Source organism: Apis mellifera, linkage group LG2 (assembly GCF_003254395.2).
Source record: "Apis mellifera strain DH4 linkage group LG2, Amel_HAv3.1, whole genome shotgun sequence".
Classification (NCBI taxonomy): Eukaryota; Metazoa; Arthropoda; class Insecta; order Hymenoptera; family Apidae; genus Apis; species Apis mellifera.
The window spans coordinates 1,062,950-1,083,072 of record NC_037639.1 but is presented as its reverse complement, the minus strand read 5'-3'; the positions used below and the strand labels follow the sequence as shown (position 1 = coordinate 1,083,072).

Sequence of the window (20,123 nt, the reverse complement as noted above, 5' to 3'; positions counted from 1 at the left end):
GAATGATAGGTCAAAAGTTTAGACTCTATTTGTGTTAGCAGAATGTATAGCTCTTCCAATGTTAATTTCTATTCACCAATATACCGCAAAAAATATTTGGTGATCTTAATCGCATTCTTCCATAACTTACCAAAATATGGTACAAAAGATTCAAGTTTGTAGTCATTCTATAGTATATCTTTTTAACCTTTGTTATATTATATTCCTTACTTTTCAAAAATATGCCTAATTTGTGGAGCTCATTACGCACGCCTATGAAATTTGTTTCATTATCTGAAAATATTATCCTGCATAATTCTCTGCGAGCTATGAATCTACAAACAATTCAAAAAAGCATCAGTGGAGAGGTCTAGATGGCTTTCATGACAAAACATACGAAATTATATAAATAAGATTTCATTATAGTCTTGCTATGAGTTCTCTCATGTATTGAAAACGGACTTGTGTAATCAAGACCGCAGGTAGAAAATGGCCGGGCCAGCGTTCCGCAGATAGTTTACCATTACGCATTGTAAGGGTCATGAAACACTTGCCTTAAAACACTTTATGCATTTTTGCATGATTTTCCTTACGGAGGATTTTCAGACCATGGACCAATAGGTCGTAAATCTGCGTTATTTGAGACAGTATTTGTTTGATCATCTAATCTTAGGATCTTTTTTGGCCGTTATTTCTAAAAGATAATGTTGTGAGAATCAGCTGACTATTGAATAATTGGAAGCCTACTTTCGTAGAGGAAATCTGGTTTATGCTAAAATATCCGAAATCTCTCGCCGTCTCTATCGAAATTTCCCCGTTAGTAGATCATCGACATAAAAATCTTTCATTATAATTCGCCTGCTCTTTGGAAAAGTTTTGACTTATGCTATTTCCTATTTCTATTCCTATTTCTCGTATAGCTAGAAATGATACAGATATGATATCGTAAGTGATTGTATTTAATTCGTACATGTTAATTGGCGCATTTCGATTCGATTTCCACAAAATACATTGGAATTTGTGATCCTCGGCTTTAACCAATATTTGACGATACATCTTTTCTATATCCGTTAACATAACATATTTGTGCAAGCGAAATTAAAATAAAATAGAAAATAAATCGTCTTGAACAGTCAGTCTTATTGATTTGAATATCATTTAGTGACAGGTCCGATGAGGTTTTTACTGATCCATCAAACATGAACTTTCGTCGTCGTGCTGTTAATCTTGGAGATGGCATGAAGCAAGTAATATAAATGACTTTCTTTATGTTGAAGGACAGTTAATCGAATGATATGCTCTAATCTTTCATACTCTGCCAATCTGAAATCATCATATTGCGCTTACAATTCGAGTTGTCTAAATAATTTTTTTTCAAGTGAATACAGTTGTTTTTCCGTTTGTTCACGCTAATCATCTAATTGAAGTATTATTATATTTGAAACAGTATAACTAACGTCCATTTGTCGTCTATTGCATGTTTTCCAATAGAAGTGAGTTTCACAATAATTTTTTCCTTGCACGAATTTCGTGGATCTCCCAAAATTTGGCAAACTATTTGTCTAAATCACTATTTCTAACTAAGTGACATCCGATATGTGTCGATTTTGTCGATTCTGTCGATTGCCACGTGAAAGCCACTGAGTTAAATCTTTTGTGAGAACCTGCTAACTCCCATGCTGATCTGATACATAAGAATGTCCAGAATGTGCCTGTCCCGATTAATATATCTATTTCTTACATTAATTGAATTGATGTGTAGCGATATTTTTAAATTTTTCTTCACTAGTGAGAAATTTGACAAAGTGCTATAGTGATTTTATCTATGGCTATACAAGAAATGCTAATGCTAAAATCGTTATATCCGGAAGATATTAATAACCGTTTCTCCTGAATTAACCTCTGATATTCGAAATTCAATTTCATTCGTATACATTTTATTCCCAATTTCTTACATAACTCCTGGATAATAAAATTACATTGAGAGCCTGAATCTAAGAGAATCTAGAACTCGGCATTTCTATTTTTTTTTTTTTTGACAAAAACGATCATAGTTGACAATATGGCATATTTCCTTAGAGAAGGAATGGATTGCAACATTTGTGACGCAGGATGAAGGTGATGGATTATCCTTTGCTCAACTATTCTTTTCTAACTCAAGACTTTTTATAGAAAAAAACCTTGAGTTTTTCTGTTTCAATCTTGATATAATAATATGTGATGCTTGCGCCCGTACATCTTACAAACTCGACGCGTATATTTTTTCATGTGATGTCCAGATTATAAACAATTGAAACAAAGTTTCGTCTATAATAATATGTATAATTTTTGTTTTTTCGTCTATCATTATAATATAATATAATATATCGTTTAACTCTTTAAACTTTTTGCATTGTGACAAAAAATGGTTGCATGAACAAGTTGAATATGTGAAAGAAATTGTGCCGTTGCTCACTCCAATCGGCGCGTTGGAGGATTCGTTGGGATGTTGCTTGATATTATCGAAAAATTTTTCAAGTATATAACCCGTGTTTCTAAGAATTCATAAAAATCTTTGAATGTAAGATTGCTAAATTTAATATCATTGCCATTCGCCTAACGAATTATTGAATTTAATTTGTAAGAATTACTAAAATCATAATGTTCCACAAGGGTTCATCTAATTTCTCCAACATGCGAAATGATTTTTTGCATTATCAATAAATTTTCTTAAAACGATGGAAGATCTATTTTTAATTGCTGGCAGATCATACCCGCATAGTAAACAAGAAGATTTACGATTTTTTCATCACGATTGGGTTTGTAAACTCTTCAAACAAATCATCCTGAATTTGGTTTGGATACGCTTAAGGATTGAATCATGCGAACAGCATGATCCTTTAACGATATAATAATGAAATCTTTGTAACTTTGATAAAGATTTATTATTCTCAACTAATGAAACAAACATATCTAATTCAATCCTTAAAAAATCCATTAAAAATTGGTCCTCCAAATTTATTTTGCAAAATTGCTGGAGACTGCTGTTGGATATGGGAGAGAAGAGTGATCGATCCTAATGGACATTTATATTTTCTTTTTTATGCGCGTACGTCTTTTACATTGAATCATAAATACATAAAATCTTCTATATTGAACATTATATTGAAATACGTTTTCAAACTTGACAAGATGAGCTACGTGTGATGATTCTGATTCGATTCTTTCAACAATTTCTTCTGTACTTTTTTGAACATGTACATATTTGTCATATAAAAAATTACATCATTTTTTTCAACTGACTGTCTGCATTCTTTGGAAATTTTCTTAAACATCGTCAATGAAGTCTTGATTGAACGACACTCATTGATTAATGACTTTAATTGAACTTCCATCTTTATTAACGTAAGAACAAAAATTTGCTTATCGGAATTAGATGGGACATTAGATTGATGATACTGAAATTGATTGCAGTTAGAATGCTGGTTGCGGAATCGTTTAATGTCGAATGTTGCTAGATCGGGAGCTCGATACAACTTCCCGCTCTGATGATTGCGTTGATCTTCCTTTTAGATTGAATTAGGAACGTACTGACAATTCTCTGATTGTTCTTTCTTGATTGTTCACTACTATTCATTAACTAGTGAATCAAACTCAGTTTAAATATTCACTCTTTGATAGTATCTGACTCTATCCAGGTCGAAGGATCAAATTATATTTAAAGTTGAAAAGTGAATGATTTTAGATATTGCACAAATGAGATGCCTAAACTGATGCTACTGCTCGAAGGACCACCTATTATCATAGGATTATATATTCGTTTATATTATGAGCTCTGAATAAACAAATGACAGTACTTTAACTCTTTGTGGCTAACTGTAATCATTCTAATCTTTTTGATGTAAGCTGTATCGTCTCTGAATTCTATCTGTTTTCTATTTCTATTCTAAGTCAACTGCAAGATTGTCGCGATCCTTGATTTTTCTTCCAAATCCTTACTTTTCAGGAAAAATGCATACTGGAGGGGAGGGACCAATCATCATTAGAAATAAATTTCGAAAGACAGGCCCTCGCGTAATCATATCGCAACGCATGGAAATTAAGATCTTTGCGTTCATTCCGTATGGATCATTCTATCGCATGATGTGCAAGTGTGATTTGTGAAGTAGCCATTGCTATAGTATCTTTGCTTAAATTAAAGCGTTAAGAAAATCATACCCACTCATAAATTATTGTAAGATTATTGGAGATTCTCGAACTGTTGAAAATTTAATACGAGCAAATTATTTGATATGAGTTACTGATAATTATTTATTTAAAAAGATTGAACTATCTATTATAGATTTTTAATCTCTTATTTCAATAAACAATTGTTAGTCAAAGTTATCGATATTGTTAATAACTAATTCATCGATATTAAATTTCTTATCCTTTAGTTCATTACAGTATCTTTAATATTAACATAATTACTAAAATTGTTTCTAATTATAATTTGCAGATTATAATTTGCAGATTATTACAAGATCGCAAGTGAAATAGGCAAGAATAAATTGCGAAGAGGAAAAGTTTTAGTTTATAGTAATAATAATAAAATTGTAATAATAATGTTTAATAATGTTTAATAATATAAATAAATACTCTATTTTCTTGCATAGTGGAATTCTACATATTTCTAAACATTCTAACATAAAACATATTCCCTTTCCTCTTAATAAAAAAATATAACTTTATTATAAAAATATATAGAAATAAATATAATAAATATTTATTAATAAAATAAAAAAATGTTATATTTGTTAAAAATTGTTATATTTGTTACAAAATTTTTTGTATTTTTCTGAATCAAAAAAATATAATTAATAAAATTTCGTTTTATAATCTAAAAATATAATAAATAAATATAATAGAAATAAAATGAATACAAATATTATTTAATCTTTTTCTATTTCATTGATAATATTAAAATTCATTTTTTTTTAAATATATATCGAAATTATAATATCTTACGATTGTTCTAAACAATTATAGTTTGGAAAAAGTTAGCAGATTTTAAATGTCAATTATGATCCATGCATCCATTTAAAATTTAAATTATTGAAGATCCAGTATTTGTTCACTTTCTATTACTTTTCTGCCACCAGAGTATACTATGTAAATACTATTCTGATTTTGCTACGAATTTGACGCTAGAGAGCAGTTATGTAAATTATTTAATTTCTGCCAGCAGTTTGCCGTCAAGTTACATGATCAAAATTTTCATGGTTTCTGTTTTCTATAACCGAATTTATTTTAGTTTTTTATATTTTTATGCTAGTAATATAATATAATATAAATCGCATCAAATTTGTAATTGTAAAACTTATTCTACAAAATCTGTTTGAAATGCTATTTCCTGATAGAGTTTGGCTGATTGCAGAAAAATCAGAAATTTAGATACCACAAAACAACAATAAATAGCAAGAAAAAGAATCATTATAAAATACTTTTTTACAGATGATTTTAATTGTAAAAAAAATAAAAATTATAATGAAATTGCTTTCTCTTTGTTATGATCAAAATTCATGATTAAATTGTGGATTTTTATGGAAATATATATTTTTTATACTATATATATTTTTGTAGATCATCATAAATAATAAAATGTTCGACGAAATTCAAAAATTTAAGAGATAATTTTTCGAAATAAATAAATAAAGCCGAGATAAAAAAATCAAGAATAAAAAAATTGTTATATTCATTTTTAAATTTTAGTAATTACAAATTTAACAAACAAAGAAAAATAATGAATGAAAAACAAAAATTCAATAAATAAAAAGCATTATGATTTTTAAATTCAATGAAACGCGGATAATTATTTTCATAAAGATTTTAAAAAAAAATTACAATTTGAAATTTTTTTTATGGAATTCAATAAAACTCTTTGATCGATTAACATAAATCTAAAAATTAAATAAAAATTTAAATTATTTTGAAAAAATTTAAAATAACTTTTAAATCAGTTTGATCTTCAATTATTGTAAATATTATTTTAAACAATATTTTTTTATATAATAAATATAAATATATCACATTTTATCCTTATTTTAATTTTTACTTCACTAAAAATAAAAAATTTTAAATTGTTATATAATATAATTTTAAAGATAGTAATTTAATTAAAAGATAAATATAAAAAATAGAAAATGGCAGTAAACAGAGATAAAAATTAATAGAATTTTATATGTATATAGTGTGTTAATATATTCATGAGATACTTTTATTGGCTTGATTTTAGAAATTCAAATAAAAACAAAATTTGATATAAAAAAATATTGATAAAAATTATTTATTAATTTATAAGCAATTTAAGTTTGCATTAAATGAAATTAAACAAAAACAGAACAAGACGCGATAATATGACAAAAATACAGTTATCTTATTTTAAATTATTTATAACTTAATAATAAATAATCTTAACTGCTTTTTGTATTTATGTTTTTTCAACATTTGTACTTGTTTTATCTTCTAAAATATATATATATATATATATATATATATATATATATATATATATATATATATATATATATATTTTAAAATCTTTATATTCTTATTTATAGTCTTATATTCTTAATCTAAAACAAAAACGTCACTATATAATCGTAAATATTATATAAAGTAAAAATTAATTTATTAAACACTAGGCAATTATTTTATTACAGAATTACTTTTTGTAATCAATAATCAATATTATTATATATTTAGAAATAATCGTAAAATCCTTTGATATGAACATGAACTTATAATAACTTGATGATAATAAAAAATAACTAAAAGGATTTAACTAGATTTATAATAATAATAATAAAATAATCTGTATGAATTGTTTTTCAAAATTCATATAAATAAAATTTTAATATATTCCTGTATGTATTTGTATGTTACGAATTTTAATAAAGATGTTAAAAAAAATCTTTTTAAAATTCATAATAAATAAGAAATTTTAAAACTTTACAATTTAAATCATTTAATTTTAAATAAATGAATAAAATTAATAAATAAAAATAAAAAAAACATATTTAAATAGTTCATTACATGAAAGTTAAGTCATTTAAATATGTTTTTTATTAATTAATTCATTCATTAATTAATTTTATATATTTTTTTAAAAATTTAATTAAATTTAATTTAAAAAAAAAATTTTTTTTATTTCATATGCACTATGTTTAAAAAAATATATTTCATATTATATGCGTTATATTCTAAAATATTTATTAATTTAAAAAATAGTTAAATTTTAATTTATTCTATTTTATACAATTTTTAAAAATAATTTATAAAATAATAATTAAATTAAATCCTTTTTGAATATTTTTTTAGTAAGTTCTTTTTTTAATATTTAACATTTTCATTAAATTTACTTTATATCTGTTTAGTTTGTATCTATTCATCAAAATTTGATTTAATTATATTATTTTGAAAATATCTAACCGAAAAATATTTCGGACATTAACTAATTAATTAACTAACTATTTCGAGTTTTTGAATTTTCTAAATCTTTTTATCATGTTTTATTCCAATGCATATAATACCGAAGCATATGAAGCAGAAATTTTCAACATCTATAAAATAAAATATATTGTATAAAAATATATATATCATATGAAATAATAAATGATTTTCTAAAAATTATTTTTAAAAAAATATTCGTATTTATTAATTAAAAAAATAAAAATATTTTATCTTTAAATATTAGTTAGTAATTATAATTTGCTTTAATTTCTTAAAAAAAACATAACGAAATTCTTACATTAGCAAATGTTTCTAAAGAAAGTTTCATATATTTCCCAATTGTAAGAGTTAGAGGTTTTTGAGAACGCATTATTAATAATAAAAGAACACGAATTTCATAAATACTTAATTCATACCAATTAGAATTATACGCAATCCAACTTATATTCTCACTCTGTAAAGAAGAAAATAAAATTCCAAAAAATAATAAATAGACAAAATTTATATCATATAAAACATTGAAAAGTTTTTATCATCAGTAATATTTATATATTATAAATATCTTACTTTTGAACTAAGATATTCACCCGTATAACAAAGTATAAGTGCCTCAAAATTAAGAGCTATGTAGTAAGGAAAACATTTTGATATTACTGTAGGTGCTTGTTCAGTACCTATTGACTAAAATATTAAAAATTGAATATATTATATATATTAAATTATTAATTACTATAATCGATTATACACATTAAACAAAATATATGATATAAAATAAATAAATATAAATTTTAAGGATATTTGATATGTAATGTAATAATTATTAAGTTTACTTACGGTTACAAGAATAAAATTCACAAAACAAATCACTAAAATATTAAAAAAAAACTGTGATAAAGAGATAAATGTGAATATATTTTCGATATTTTCAGATAAATTTAAAGTTCTTTGATGTTTTGCTATAAGCTTTTTTATGATTCTTATACGTAATTCTTGTTCTTTATGTTCGTCTAAAATCTCTGATAATCTATCACAGATTATATCGAGTTGACTAGCTATATGAAGTACCTAAAAATAATAAAATATAATTTTAAATTTGTTTTAAATTATTATTACTATTATATAATACACATATCCTCAAAATTAAACTGTCAATATTTGAACTATTGTAATTTCAAAACAAAATATTATATAATAGTTTAAATTCATTTTAAAAGATAAAACTTTTTAAATGAATTTAAACTGTTATATAATATTTTGTTTGTATAATAGTTTAAATTCATTTAAAAAGTTTTATCTTTTAAAATGAATTTAAATTGTTATATAATATTTTTTCGCATTTTTTAAGTTAATTTTTTTTTACCTTTTTATATTAAGAAATAAAATAGAGAACAGAAAAAAATTTTCATTTTGAATTTCACAAATTCAATTCATATAATATATATAACATATAAATTTATTTTAATTCGTTTTACAATAAAATTTTATGATAAACTTGTGGAGAAATTTTTTTCTTTATAACCATTAAAAAAACTATGAAAGTAGAATTTTATATCTATTTTACGTATGTATATTCGCTATTATTATTATAAATATTAAAAATATAAGAAAATATTTCAAACAAATATATTGATATATTGTGATAATACGTATTTGATCTAGAGATAATTTTGATAATTCTATAAAAGTCATAGAATTAAATTTTAAATGGAACTGTTTTTTTTTACTATATATTTTTGAACATATATCCTTTATATTATACGTTATTAAAATATATTATTTACGCATGTATTTTTTTTAAACTTTTGTTGAATTATAATTCAAAACTTCAGTTTTGAAAGTTTGAATTTTAATTTCTACATGCTGCCAGCATGATATTAATATTTATTCAATGCACAAATTTTATATAAATGTTCTCAAATTTTATATAAATTTTATATAATATAATTTTATAAAAATTTTATATAAAATGTATGAAAAATAAAATATAATTATTATAATATTTACTATAATATTATAATAATAATATTATAATATTATGTTATTATAGAATGATTTTATATATCTGTTAAAAAAAAACTGTAAAATTAATTTCGATCTTAAAATTTAAATAATAATTCTAACAAAATTCTAATAATTTTAAAGTTTTGTGTATATGAGAGAAAGAAAATAAGAAAAAAAAAAGATTTATATCTTTTAACGTATCCTCCATTATTAAAATAACATCCTTATAATGTGCGGAATTATTTTTCATCTATTTTAAAATTTTAAATATTATTTTTCTATATGTACTAGTTATTCTTTAATATAATACCATTGTATTTTGAAACATAAAAATCTATTTGTTCTATGCACTTCTATAGAAAAAAAATCATCTACAAGACAAAAAATCTAATTTCAGTAACTAATATTACATTCATATCCAATTCAATAAAAATAATATTGACGCGGCGGCATGTAAACTTTAAAATTAATAATTTAATAAATTTAAGAAAAATATATGCATAGATAGTATTTTGAAAATGTCTTGATAATATTGACCACAAAAATATCTAATAAAAAATATAGGATTTCATTTAAAAATTTAAATATAATTTTCAAGAACAATTCAAGATTATCCCAAGATCAATACTTATCATCACATAATCATATTTAATTTTTAAAATACTTCTTTATATTTCTAATACAAAAATAATAATATATATACATATTATATGTATGTATGTATAAAATGAATTAATACTTAAAATGAATATATTGTGTTTAACTTGGATTTAGAGCATTTAGAAACAAATATTCCATTTTTGCTTTATTATTTTCGGATATCATTTTGCATATTTATTTGGATGAAATAAAAGATTAAAATTGTACAATTATTTCCTAATGTTGAAAAAATTCAAAATACTCACAAAAGTTGCAATAATTGTCATAAACATTCCAGCCATTGTGGCAAACATAAATTGCATGACAAGTTGAATTGTTATAATAATCTCATATAGTGGTGAAACTGTTGCTTCAAAAGGAAATTCCATCTTTAATAAAAATTTTTTCTGATCAGAATGTGATGCTCCAATATCAGGACCAAAAAACGTAGACACTGCATACATAAAGATACTGCATATAAATATTATAAGCATAAGCTTTGCAATGCGATAGGATAAAATAGCTTTCTGCATCATTATTTCCATATTCCATTCAAATTTACAATTATCCCAGTCTTCGGCAATTATGATCAAACTTTCAAAAAGAACTCTGTGTAAAATAATATTCCTAGTCATATAGTTTTCATATATGCATATAATTATAAACATTTATCTATGGAATTGAATTATAAACTTGAATCATTTCTTTATTGTATACAAATACATTATTCAAAATATATACATTTATTGACAAAAGATAAACCAATTTCTTTATATTTTTTATTCTTTGAAATCAATAACTTCCGATTTTAAAATTAAAAAAAAACTTATATAATATCTTACAAAATCATATATTGCTTTTTATCTATCATTGCCTAACAAAAAAATATCAACAGAATGATTATTCAATAATATTTCAAAATATCTTTCTAAATTAAAACATTTCTTTGTAAATAAAAATATGTGGATATAATTAATTGAACAAGTCAGTTCTAGATTTAAATCCAATTGAATATTTGTAAGACTATATTAAACATCAATTGAAATATTATTTTTTATAATATGAAATTAATGCAAAAAAACATGCAAATTTATTTAAGAATTTTGTGTTTGATTAATAGAATTGCAATCATCAAATCAAGAATCATCTAATATTTTAATGAGAATACAAAAATTAAAGAAATTTACATACGTTTATTAATAGACTCAGTTGTCTCTTTGTATTACTTTTAAGTCCAAATTATTGATCTCAGAAAAATATAAAGAAATTTATAGATGATTAATTTGTTTTTTAATTTTTGTCAGTAAATATTTTTTTATACTTTTATATTATTTAAATATGATTAAACAAAATTATTACATGTATATACTTATAATAATAAACATAATGTTAAGAGATTATAAATAGAAAATATTTTTATTATATATTAAAAATTTGATACTAAGCAAAATTTACTAATAAATAAAATAAATTATATAAATTTAGAAATAATAGATATGATATAGATTTATTATTATCAGGTCATTCTATAACTTTTACGATTAAAAATAATTTCTAAAATAAAATTTAATTCATATAACATTTTGAGATAATTTTTAAGAAAAGAGCTATTAATCTTTAAATGAAATCATACTTTTTTGCACAATAAATTTTCATACAATAATATATAATACTAGATTTTACATGTCATATATTATAAAAATTGCATTAACTGAATATTGAAGTTATATCTTATTAATTTTTTTTCTTTTCACTAATTTTCTCACACAAAAAAGAATAGAGGTACATCGAAATCAAATTTTTATGTAAAGTAAATTTTTTAATAATTATTAATGACTTCATAATTTCCATTTTATTTATTTTATCTTTGATAAAAATTTAATATATAAGAAATACGAAAACATATATATAACGTAAAATCTCACGAAAAAAATTTAAAATATTTGTATATATAATATAATATATTTTTAATATATAAATATTATATTATATAAATACATATTATATTATATTTATATAATATATTATATATATTTATATAATATTTAAAAATTAATGTTAAAAAATATTCGTGGAACATTTTTATGGATTGTTTCTAGAAATTAATATAAAAATTTATATCAAATGTCAAATAAGATTTATTTATTAAATTATAAACATATTTATTAAAATTTGCAAAAAAATGAATGTTCGATTTACAATATCTCATTTTCTCTTAATTAATAAATATATATTTATAATATATAATTATAAATATTATAATATAAATATAATTTAATAAATAAATTTCAATGGATGATTTTATTTTAAATATATGAATTTTTATATTTGTTTTGATTTGTATAATAAACATTCTAAAAATATTTTATAAGTATTATTCTTTATTAAACAGAAAAAAAAAATTTAATATTTCTATATAATTTATAGATAACAATCGAAATAAATAATAATACTATTATAATTATTAGGACAATATTATAATTAATAGGATTGATAATATAATTAAGTAATAATATAATAGAATTGTTTCCAAAATCAATTAATTAATAATATTTAAAATAAATATATATTTATTCTATTCTAAAAGAGATTTTAAGCTATGTTTTGCTTCTGAAAATGAAGCAACTTTTTAATTAAAAAATTTCTATAGAATTAATTATAATTACGTGACAAACTTAATGACAATTAATGGGATACATATTTCATACAGAATGAATGTACAATGTAATTTTTATAACATATTGAAAAATATATTTATTTAACATTATTTGTTTAAAAAAAAAAGGATATTCAATTTTAATAAATTTACATTTCATAAATTTGAACAAGTCAAAATCATAAGAACTTTCACAATTATTTAATAATAAAAAGACTAAGTAACTAATTAAAATGTATCTTACCGTTTATGGAACCAAATGATAATAAATTTCAGAAGGAGAAGAGTATTTGAACAAGTAATGCTTAAGCAATCCAATATATCTATTAAAGTGGCCGTTTTAATATGGATGATGCAGTATGAGTATTGAAATATCAAAAATATTGACATCACAATTGTCCACATGATATATTTTAAAATTTGACATGAAGAATTTGGCCAGGCACCAATCAAACGAAGACTTATTTCAACTGGACGATTAATAATACTTTTTATCGCCATTAATATTTCGTTAGAATATAAATATTATCTATATTATGAATTTGAATAAAGATTATTAAGATTATTAATTTAATAATTAAATTAATTACATGTAATAAAAATGTAATAAAAAATATAAAAAAATTAAGTCAATTAAAAAACATATAATAAATTATAAGTAAAATATAAAATATAAATTTATATATAAATATAATATATAATATATATACATAATATATCAAATATATTAAATTATAATTATAATATATTAAATATAATATATTAAACATAATATAATAAATAAAATTTTTTTATTAAAATTAAATTATAAAGAATAGAAATTGTATCAAATAATATATAAATAAAACAGAAATATTTGTTTTATACATATATTTATACATGTATTGAACATTTGTTTATAATAAATAATATTTACTTTTTTAATTGATTTGTATATTTTTAAATTTTAATCTGATGAAATTGTGAATAATTTTCATTAGATTTGTTATTAGATTAATAATTCATTAAATTTTTTAAAATCAAATAATAAAGTATAAAAATGATAATTATTATACAATTTAAGTATGACATAATAATAAAAATATAAATAATCAAAAATAATCAAAAATATAATAATCAAAAAAAAAACGTAGAATCTTCTAAATGATTTGAAAAATCATTAAAATTTTGTAAATTGTTAAATTTTAATTAACAAATGTAAATAATCTAAATAATATAAATTTTATTACTAGTAATATATGAGAATCAATATTTTATTGTAGAAATTAAAATATATAGAAATTTATTATAATTTTTTTTATTTATCTATTTCATTAAAATTTCTATTACTGCTATTAATAAAAATTGAAAATATACAATGATTTTCAAACTTGAAACTCTTACAAATAATAAATAATAAATTCATTTTCCTTTTTAAATAAAAATTATAAAATAAATAATTAATATTTTTATCTCGATTAATCAAAATAAATAAATAGAATTGAAATAATAATAATAATTTTCTTATTATACTAGGAAATTTTCTTAAAATTTCTTATAACATTATCCTACAAAGCAAAAAAAATATAGTCTTTTAAAAATATATTCAAAATAAAAAATAATTTTTTATGTATACAGTTTTTTTTATTAAAAAATTTAATATATATATTTAAAAATAAATGTAAATATTTAAAAAAAGAAATTTAAATTTTATTTAAAAAATTATATTATATTATTACTAAGTTATCATACGTAAAATGAATAAGAAATATTCATTTTTCAAAGTTTATAATATAAGAAAAAATATATATAATTACCGATATATCAAAATATCCTCCAGAATATTGTAGCAAATCACAGTCGAGCGATCACTGCATACTGAAAACTAGCATACTGGAGATAAAGATAAAACTTTTAAAAACATGTACAACAACTAAAACAATCTTTAGAAATGTTTATTGATCGAATGTAATTATCTCTACTGTATTATAAAGAAACTAATACTCAATGTACTACTAATATCAGCGATTACTGAATGAACAAAAAGAAAAGTGCAAAGAATACAGGAGAGTTTCCTTTACATTGATTTCTCCAAACTATTACGAACTATTTATATTAAAAATGCAGACAGATTTCCCAGTGAAAATAGATAGAAGTAAAGACAAACATATACTTATTTTCTTGAAAAAAAAGAAATAAAATTATAAATATATTTTCATTATGATTCAATACATTTATTTCACTGTAAAATATATTTAACACTTACTTTTTTAACAAATTTTATATGTCACAAAATTATCTATTACATTGAAATAAATTCATATTCTATTATCATTTAAATATTGAAGATTTATAAAAGATAAATTATTTCATATTAATTTTTTAAAATATTTGCAAATAAAAAAATAAAATATAAAGATTTATATATATAATATAGATTTATATAAAAATTATTTAATTTTAATTTTTTAATATTAATTTATTTACATTTCTTAAATAATTGAAGTAAAAAAAATAATACATAAAATAAAACATTAGTATACAGATATTTTTAATAATTCTAACAATTAATCTAATTTATTAATCTAATTAAAATGATAAAATATTTCTATCAAAGATTTTTCATAATATAATATCTAACACATAATATTGAAATAATAAAAATAAAAAAATAATATAATTTTATTACAAAATAATATCGTACTAACAGCTGAAAATATTATAAAATTATAATATTATAAAATTTAAATGCAATAATATACTGTTCTTAATAATTCATTTATTTTAATTTAAGAAGATTTGAATATACAAAAACATAGTACAAATAAATTAATTTAATTTTAATATTAAATATTAACTTTATTATTACTAGTTATTAGAATTAAACTTTCATCGAAGAAAATATTCTTAGCTCTTTAAAATTAAGAATTTTAATATGTATAGAGCAGCATAATATAAATATTTTCTAGAGAATTGTTATAATTTCTTAATTTTTCTTATAATTTTTTTTTAATTATAATTATTTCTATAAAAATTTTAATTTCACGCGCATATACAAATTTATTTCAATATTATATCAATTAAATTAATAAAAATTAATCAAAAATCTATTAAAAATTTTTTTATGCAGATATAAATCAATTATTTGAATTAAATCTGATCATCTTTTTCTCTGTTATAAAGATGAATTTAAATTTTTCACTTTTAGAATTAGATTTAGAATTAGATACATTTTGGATTATTCATTCATAGCGAAAAATACAAAGATTTTTTTTCATCTAATTTCATCCAAAATAAATATTGAAAATAATTAGTGAACAAAGTAGAACCAGTTTTTACCAGTTTTTTTTTTTATGAATAAAATAGATTCATTTATAATGCAGCAATAATGACAGATCTAAACTTTTTCGAAATAACGAATAAATAACTGTTTAAGTTTTGTACATATTTTTTATATCTTCAAAATGAAAAATCTAAATTTACCTTAACTCAATTCTAACATTCATATTTCATTAGCTGACATTTTGAAACTAATGAATTAAGTATTATTATTATTATTATTATTATATGTATTATTATTATTAAATTTAGTTATTGCATAAGTATAAATATTCCAGCTTTTATCTTTGATATTTATTATGAATCAATCATCCGCAATGAAAAGATGAGAAAGCATTCAAAATGAAAAAATATAAATTTGGTTTAAACTATTATATATAAGTTCCATTAGTCTATTTATTCATTCACCTTTAACAGTTATAAAGAATTGGTTTTGAAATTTCATTAAAATTAAATTGAAGAATTTATAATACCATTCTTTATTTGAAGAATACATATTAAAAAATCAAATATTTTCAATTTCATGATTATAATATAATCAATATAATATACATTAATTACAAATTAAATAATTCCTTTAATTAACAAGAAAATCCAAACATGTATCTGTTATCAGTGTTATATTATTAAATTATTGTTTTTTTATTAATTAGATAAATCAATAAAAAATCAAAAAATGATATTTTATAAATTGTAAATACAATAAAATTAAAAGAAAAAAAATTAAAAGAAAAAAATTTAAATAGTAAATAAATTTTATAAGTAACTATCCAAACTATGATTGTTAGAAATTATAAAATTTGGAAATAATCATAAAGACTTTTTTATACGAAATCCTAAATACATACTCGCCAAGAACAATCATGCATGTGCAATTTTTCCCAGTATCATTTAATAAATATAAATCATTCAAGTTAATACATAGTCATTTTTCGATCAACGGACAAAACAGTTAATCTTTCTTGTCTGCAAACTTCCATTTTTTCATTTTATAAATACATAAAAACTGTACAATTGCAGATATTAAAAAAAAAGATTTGATTCTTTAAAATGAAATAAGACAAAAATCAAGAATAAGAATAATTGCATTTTTTGTTTTGCTTTTTAGTTATTAATAATTATCAATGAATGAAAATAAAACAAAATTAACTGGCTTTAACCAACCATATTCAAAGAGCTTAATAAAATAATTTTCTTTAAATTTCTATAAAATGATTTTAAATATTCAAAATATTGACAATTTATGACGATTCAAAATTATTGTATAATATAATTTTTGAATTATTGAATCACATGCATATTTTATTGTCTTTAAGTTTATTCCAACAGATGTTGCAATTCACTTTTTTCTGTGTAATTTATATTTTTTGAGATTTTTTCACAAAAAGAAATCTAATGGTATTAAATAAAAAAAAATCAACTTAGCCACAAACTATCCTTCTCGATTTCTCCATAGATTTAAATAAAACTCATTTAAACTTCTTATTTTTCTGACATAATGTATTAATATTATGTTATATGCAACAATATTGTTTATCGATTATTTAATGATTTAACAAATTAGTATAATATGTGCTGGAATAATAACTTAGAGATAGTAAAATATGCGTATGATTCAATAATTCAAAATAACTTGCATCGTCACAAATACTAATATTTCGAATATCTCTTCTAAGATAAAAAAAATCATTTTATGAATAAATTTGATCTTGATAATAGCTTCTTGAATTGGTCTCAAAGCCGGTTATTCATATTCATAAAAAAATTGCAATATTTACATAAAAAATATTTAATTATATGTCTTTCCTTAAACAAAATCGTACATAAAATTTTTTCATATTGTTACAAATAATGAAAATATTCAAGACGAATAAAATTATTGAATCATTCTATATAATCTAATAAAATTAAATCATTCATTTGAAAAATTGTCGATATTCTTATTAAGTTTTATATTTATTTTGATATCTAAAATCAATCTTTCAAAGATATCTTCTATACTTTTATAAATATCTTGTATTTTTCTAATAAAAAATTAGAATACTGAAACAAGGAAGATTAAACTTTGCCAATATTCAAGTCTTTCTATTTTCACATATCTATAAATTAATATCTATAAATTAATCTATAAATTAAATGTAATAATTTTTATCATTATATATTTTATTTTCATTAAAATTTTTCATATTTCATATTTATATTCATAGCTTCTAACAGAATTTTTTAAAAATTCATTGCATAGAAAACAGATATATAGAGAAGTAAAAGCTTTTAACATCTAAAAATTTTAATATATCTTAATTACATGAAAAATGAAAACATACTTGAAACAGATTATAAACATGTAAATAAAAAATAATCGATATAATATTAAATAAATATTTAATAAAATATATAATAAACAATCTTACATTGATAAATGTTTCCAAAAAAAGATATACAAATTTTATAAAATGGAAAAATTATGACTTCAAATGGGAATTTCATTTTGATTAAAAAATTTCTTTTTTTAAAATTCGATATAACTTAATCTTCCTGAAATTTTCCTAAAGCAGTTATATATATGGCACTATATGTGCCAAAAAACTCGCGTAATAATAATTAATGGTCATCATAATTTCATGAAACATTCTGTTTCAAAATAATATTTTAAATTAATATAAATTATATAATATAATATATAATAATATATAATTATATAATTATATAATAATATTTTAAATTAACATTAAATTATTATATTAAATTATTATATTATATTATTAATAATATTATAAATTATTATTAATATATTATAAATTATAATTATTAATTAATATTAAATTATTATATTAAATTATTATTATTAATAATATTATAAATTATTATTAATATATTATAAATTATAATTATTAATAACTATATTAAATATTTATTTGAAGAATTAAAATGAAAATCACGTAAGCATAATAAGCATCTATTCATTCAGCATATATTCATTTATCATTTGAAATGTAAAATGAAAGCTATTTTCAGTGTTCATCATCTTTACAGTTTTAGAAAAAAAATAGTAATAAAAAATATATTCGAATAGTTAAATTTATTTATTTAAACATTATACTTTCAATATATATATATATATATATATATATATATATATATATATATATATATATATTCAGAATTTTCTTTAAGTTCTATGTTATTAATCTAATAGAAATAAAAGTTTCTACATATATTCTATATATTTTTCATTTAAAAATGAACATATTGCTATTAAATTTTTTTTTTTCATTGATTTTTTCTTTTTTGCAATTTTTAATATTTTTAAAATTTTTAATATTATATTATTAATTTATTAATAGTTATTAATTTTTAATAACTAATTTTAAAAATTATATATTTTGAGTTTATAAATTCGAAGTTTTTATATTATTATTATAATATTGTTTAAAAATGATAGATTAAAATTATAAAAAAAATATATTAATAAAAATAAAAATATTTATATTTATATTTTTTATATTTAAATTATCAACTAAAACATCAAAATCAAAAAAATCTTTTTTTTATTTTAGTAGACATATAAAAATTTGAAGTTTTAGAAGATTTAAATAAATCTTTTAATATCTAATATCATTATTTTATAAAATTTTTTTTCTTTTCTATAATTTCTGAAATTTTTGTCACAAAATTATGACCTAATATAAGAAATTTTAATTTTATAGAATATTAATTCGAATTATATTCATGAAAAATTTAAAGAGTCAATTCTAGAATCCAAAACAAATACAAATATTGGTAAGATTACAAGAATACAAAATATTAGTTAAGATTTATTTATTATATTATAAGCAATAATTGAAATTGACATTATACAAAATAAGATAAAAATAGAATGAAACTATTCTATTTTCATTATACTTCTGTCTCACACATATTCTTGTCTCATTTCATCTAACATGAAATTCAATTGCTTATATAATATAATATAAAGAAAATTTAACTTTGAAGAAAAAAAAACAAGATATCATATTGTTTTTTAAGAATAATATGCATTTTTATAATTAAAAAAGAAAAG

At 19.7% G+C, this 20,123-nt stretch overlaps 1 protein-coding gene across 1 annotated transcript; it reads right to left on the bottom strand.

Annotated features, from left to right (window-relative positions):
* Positions 1–7,458: 7,458 nt before the first annotated feature.
* LOC107965760 (odorant receptor 4-like) lies at positions 7,459–13,274 on the bottom strand. The gene is made up of 6 exons (XM_026439143.1): positions 12,990–13,274; positions 10,356–10,698; positions 8,284–8,514; positions 8,017–8,130; positions 7,748–7,903; positions 7,459–7,559 (listed from the first exon to the last, which is right to left on the bottom strand). The coding sequence occupies exons 1-6, from the start codon at positions 13,244–13,246 to the stop codon at positions 7,509–7,511; spliced, it is 1,152 nt and encodes a 383-aa protein (XP_026294928.1). The 5' UTR covers positions 13,247–13,274; the 3' UTR covers positions 7,459–7,508.
* Between the last annotated feature and the right edge of the window lie 6,849 nt (positions 13,275–20,123).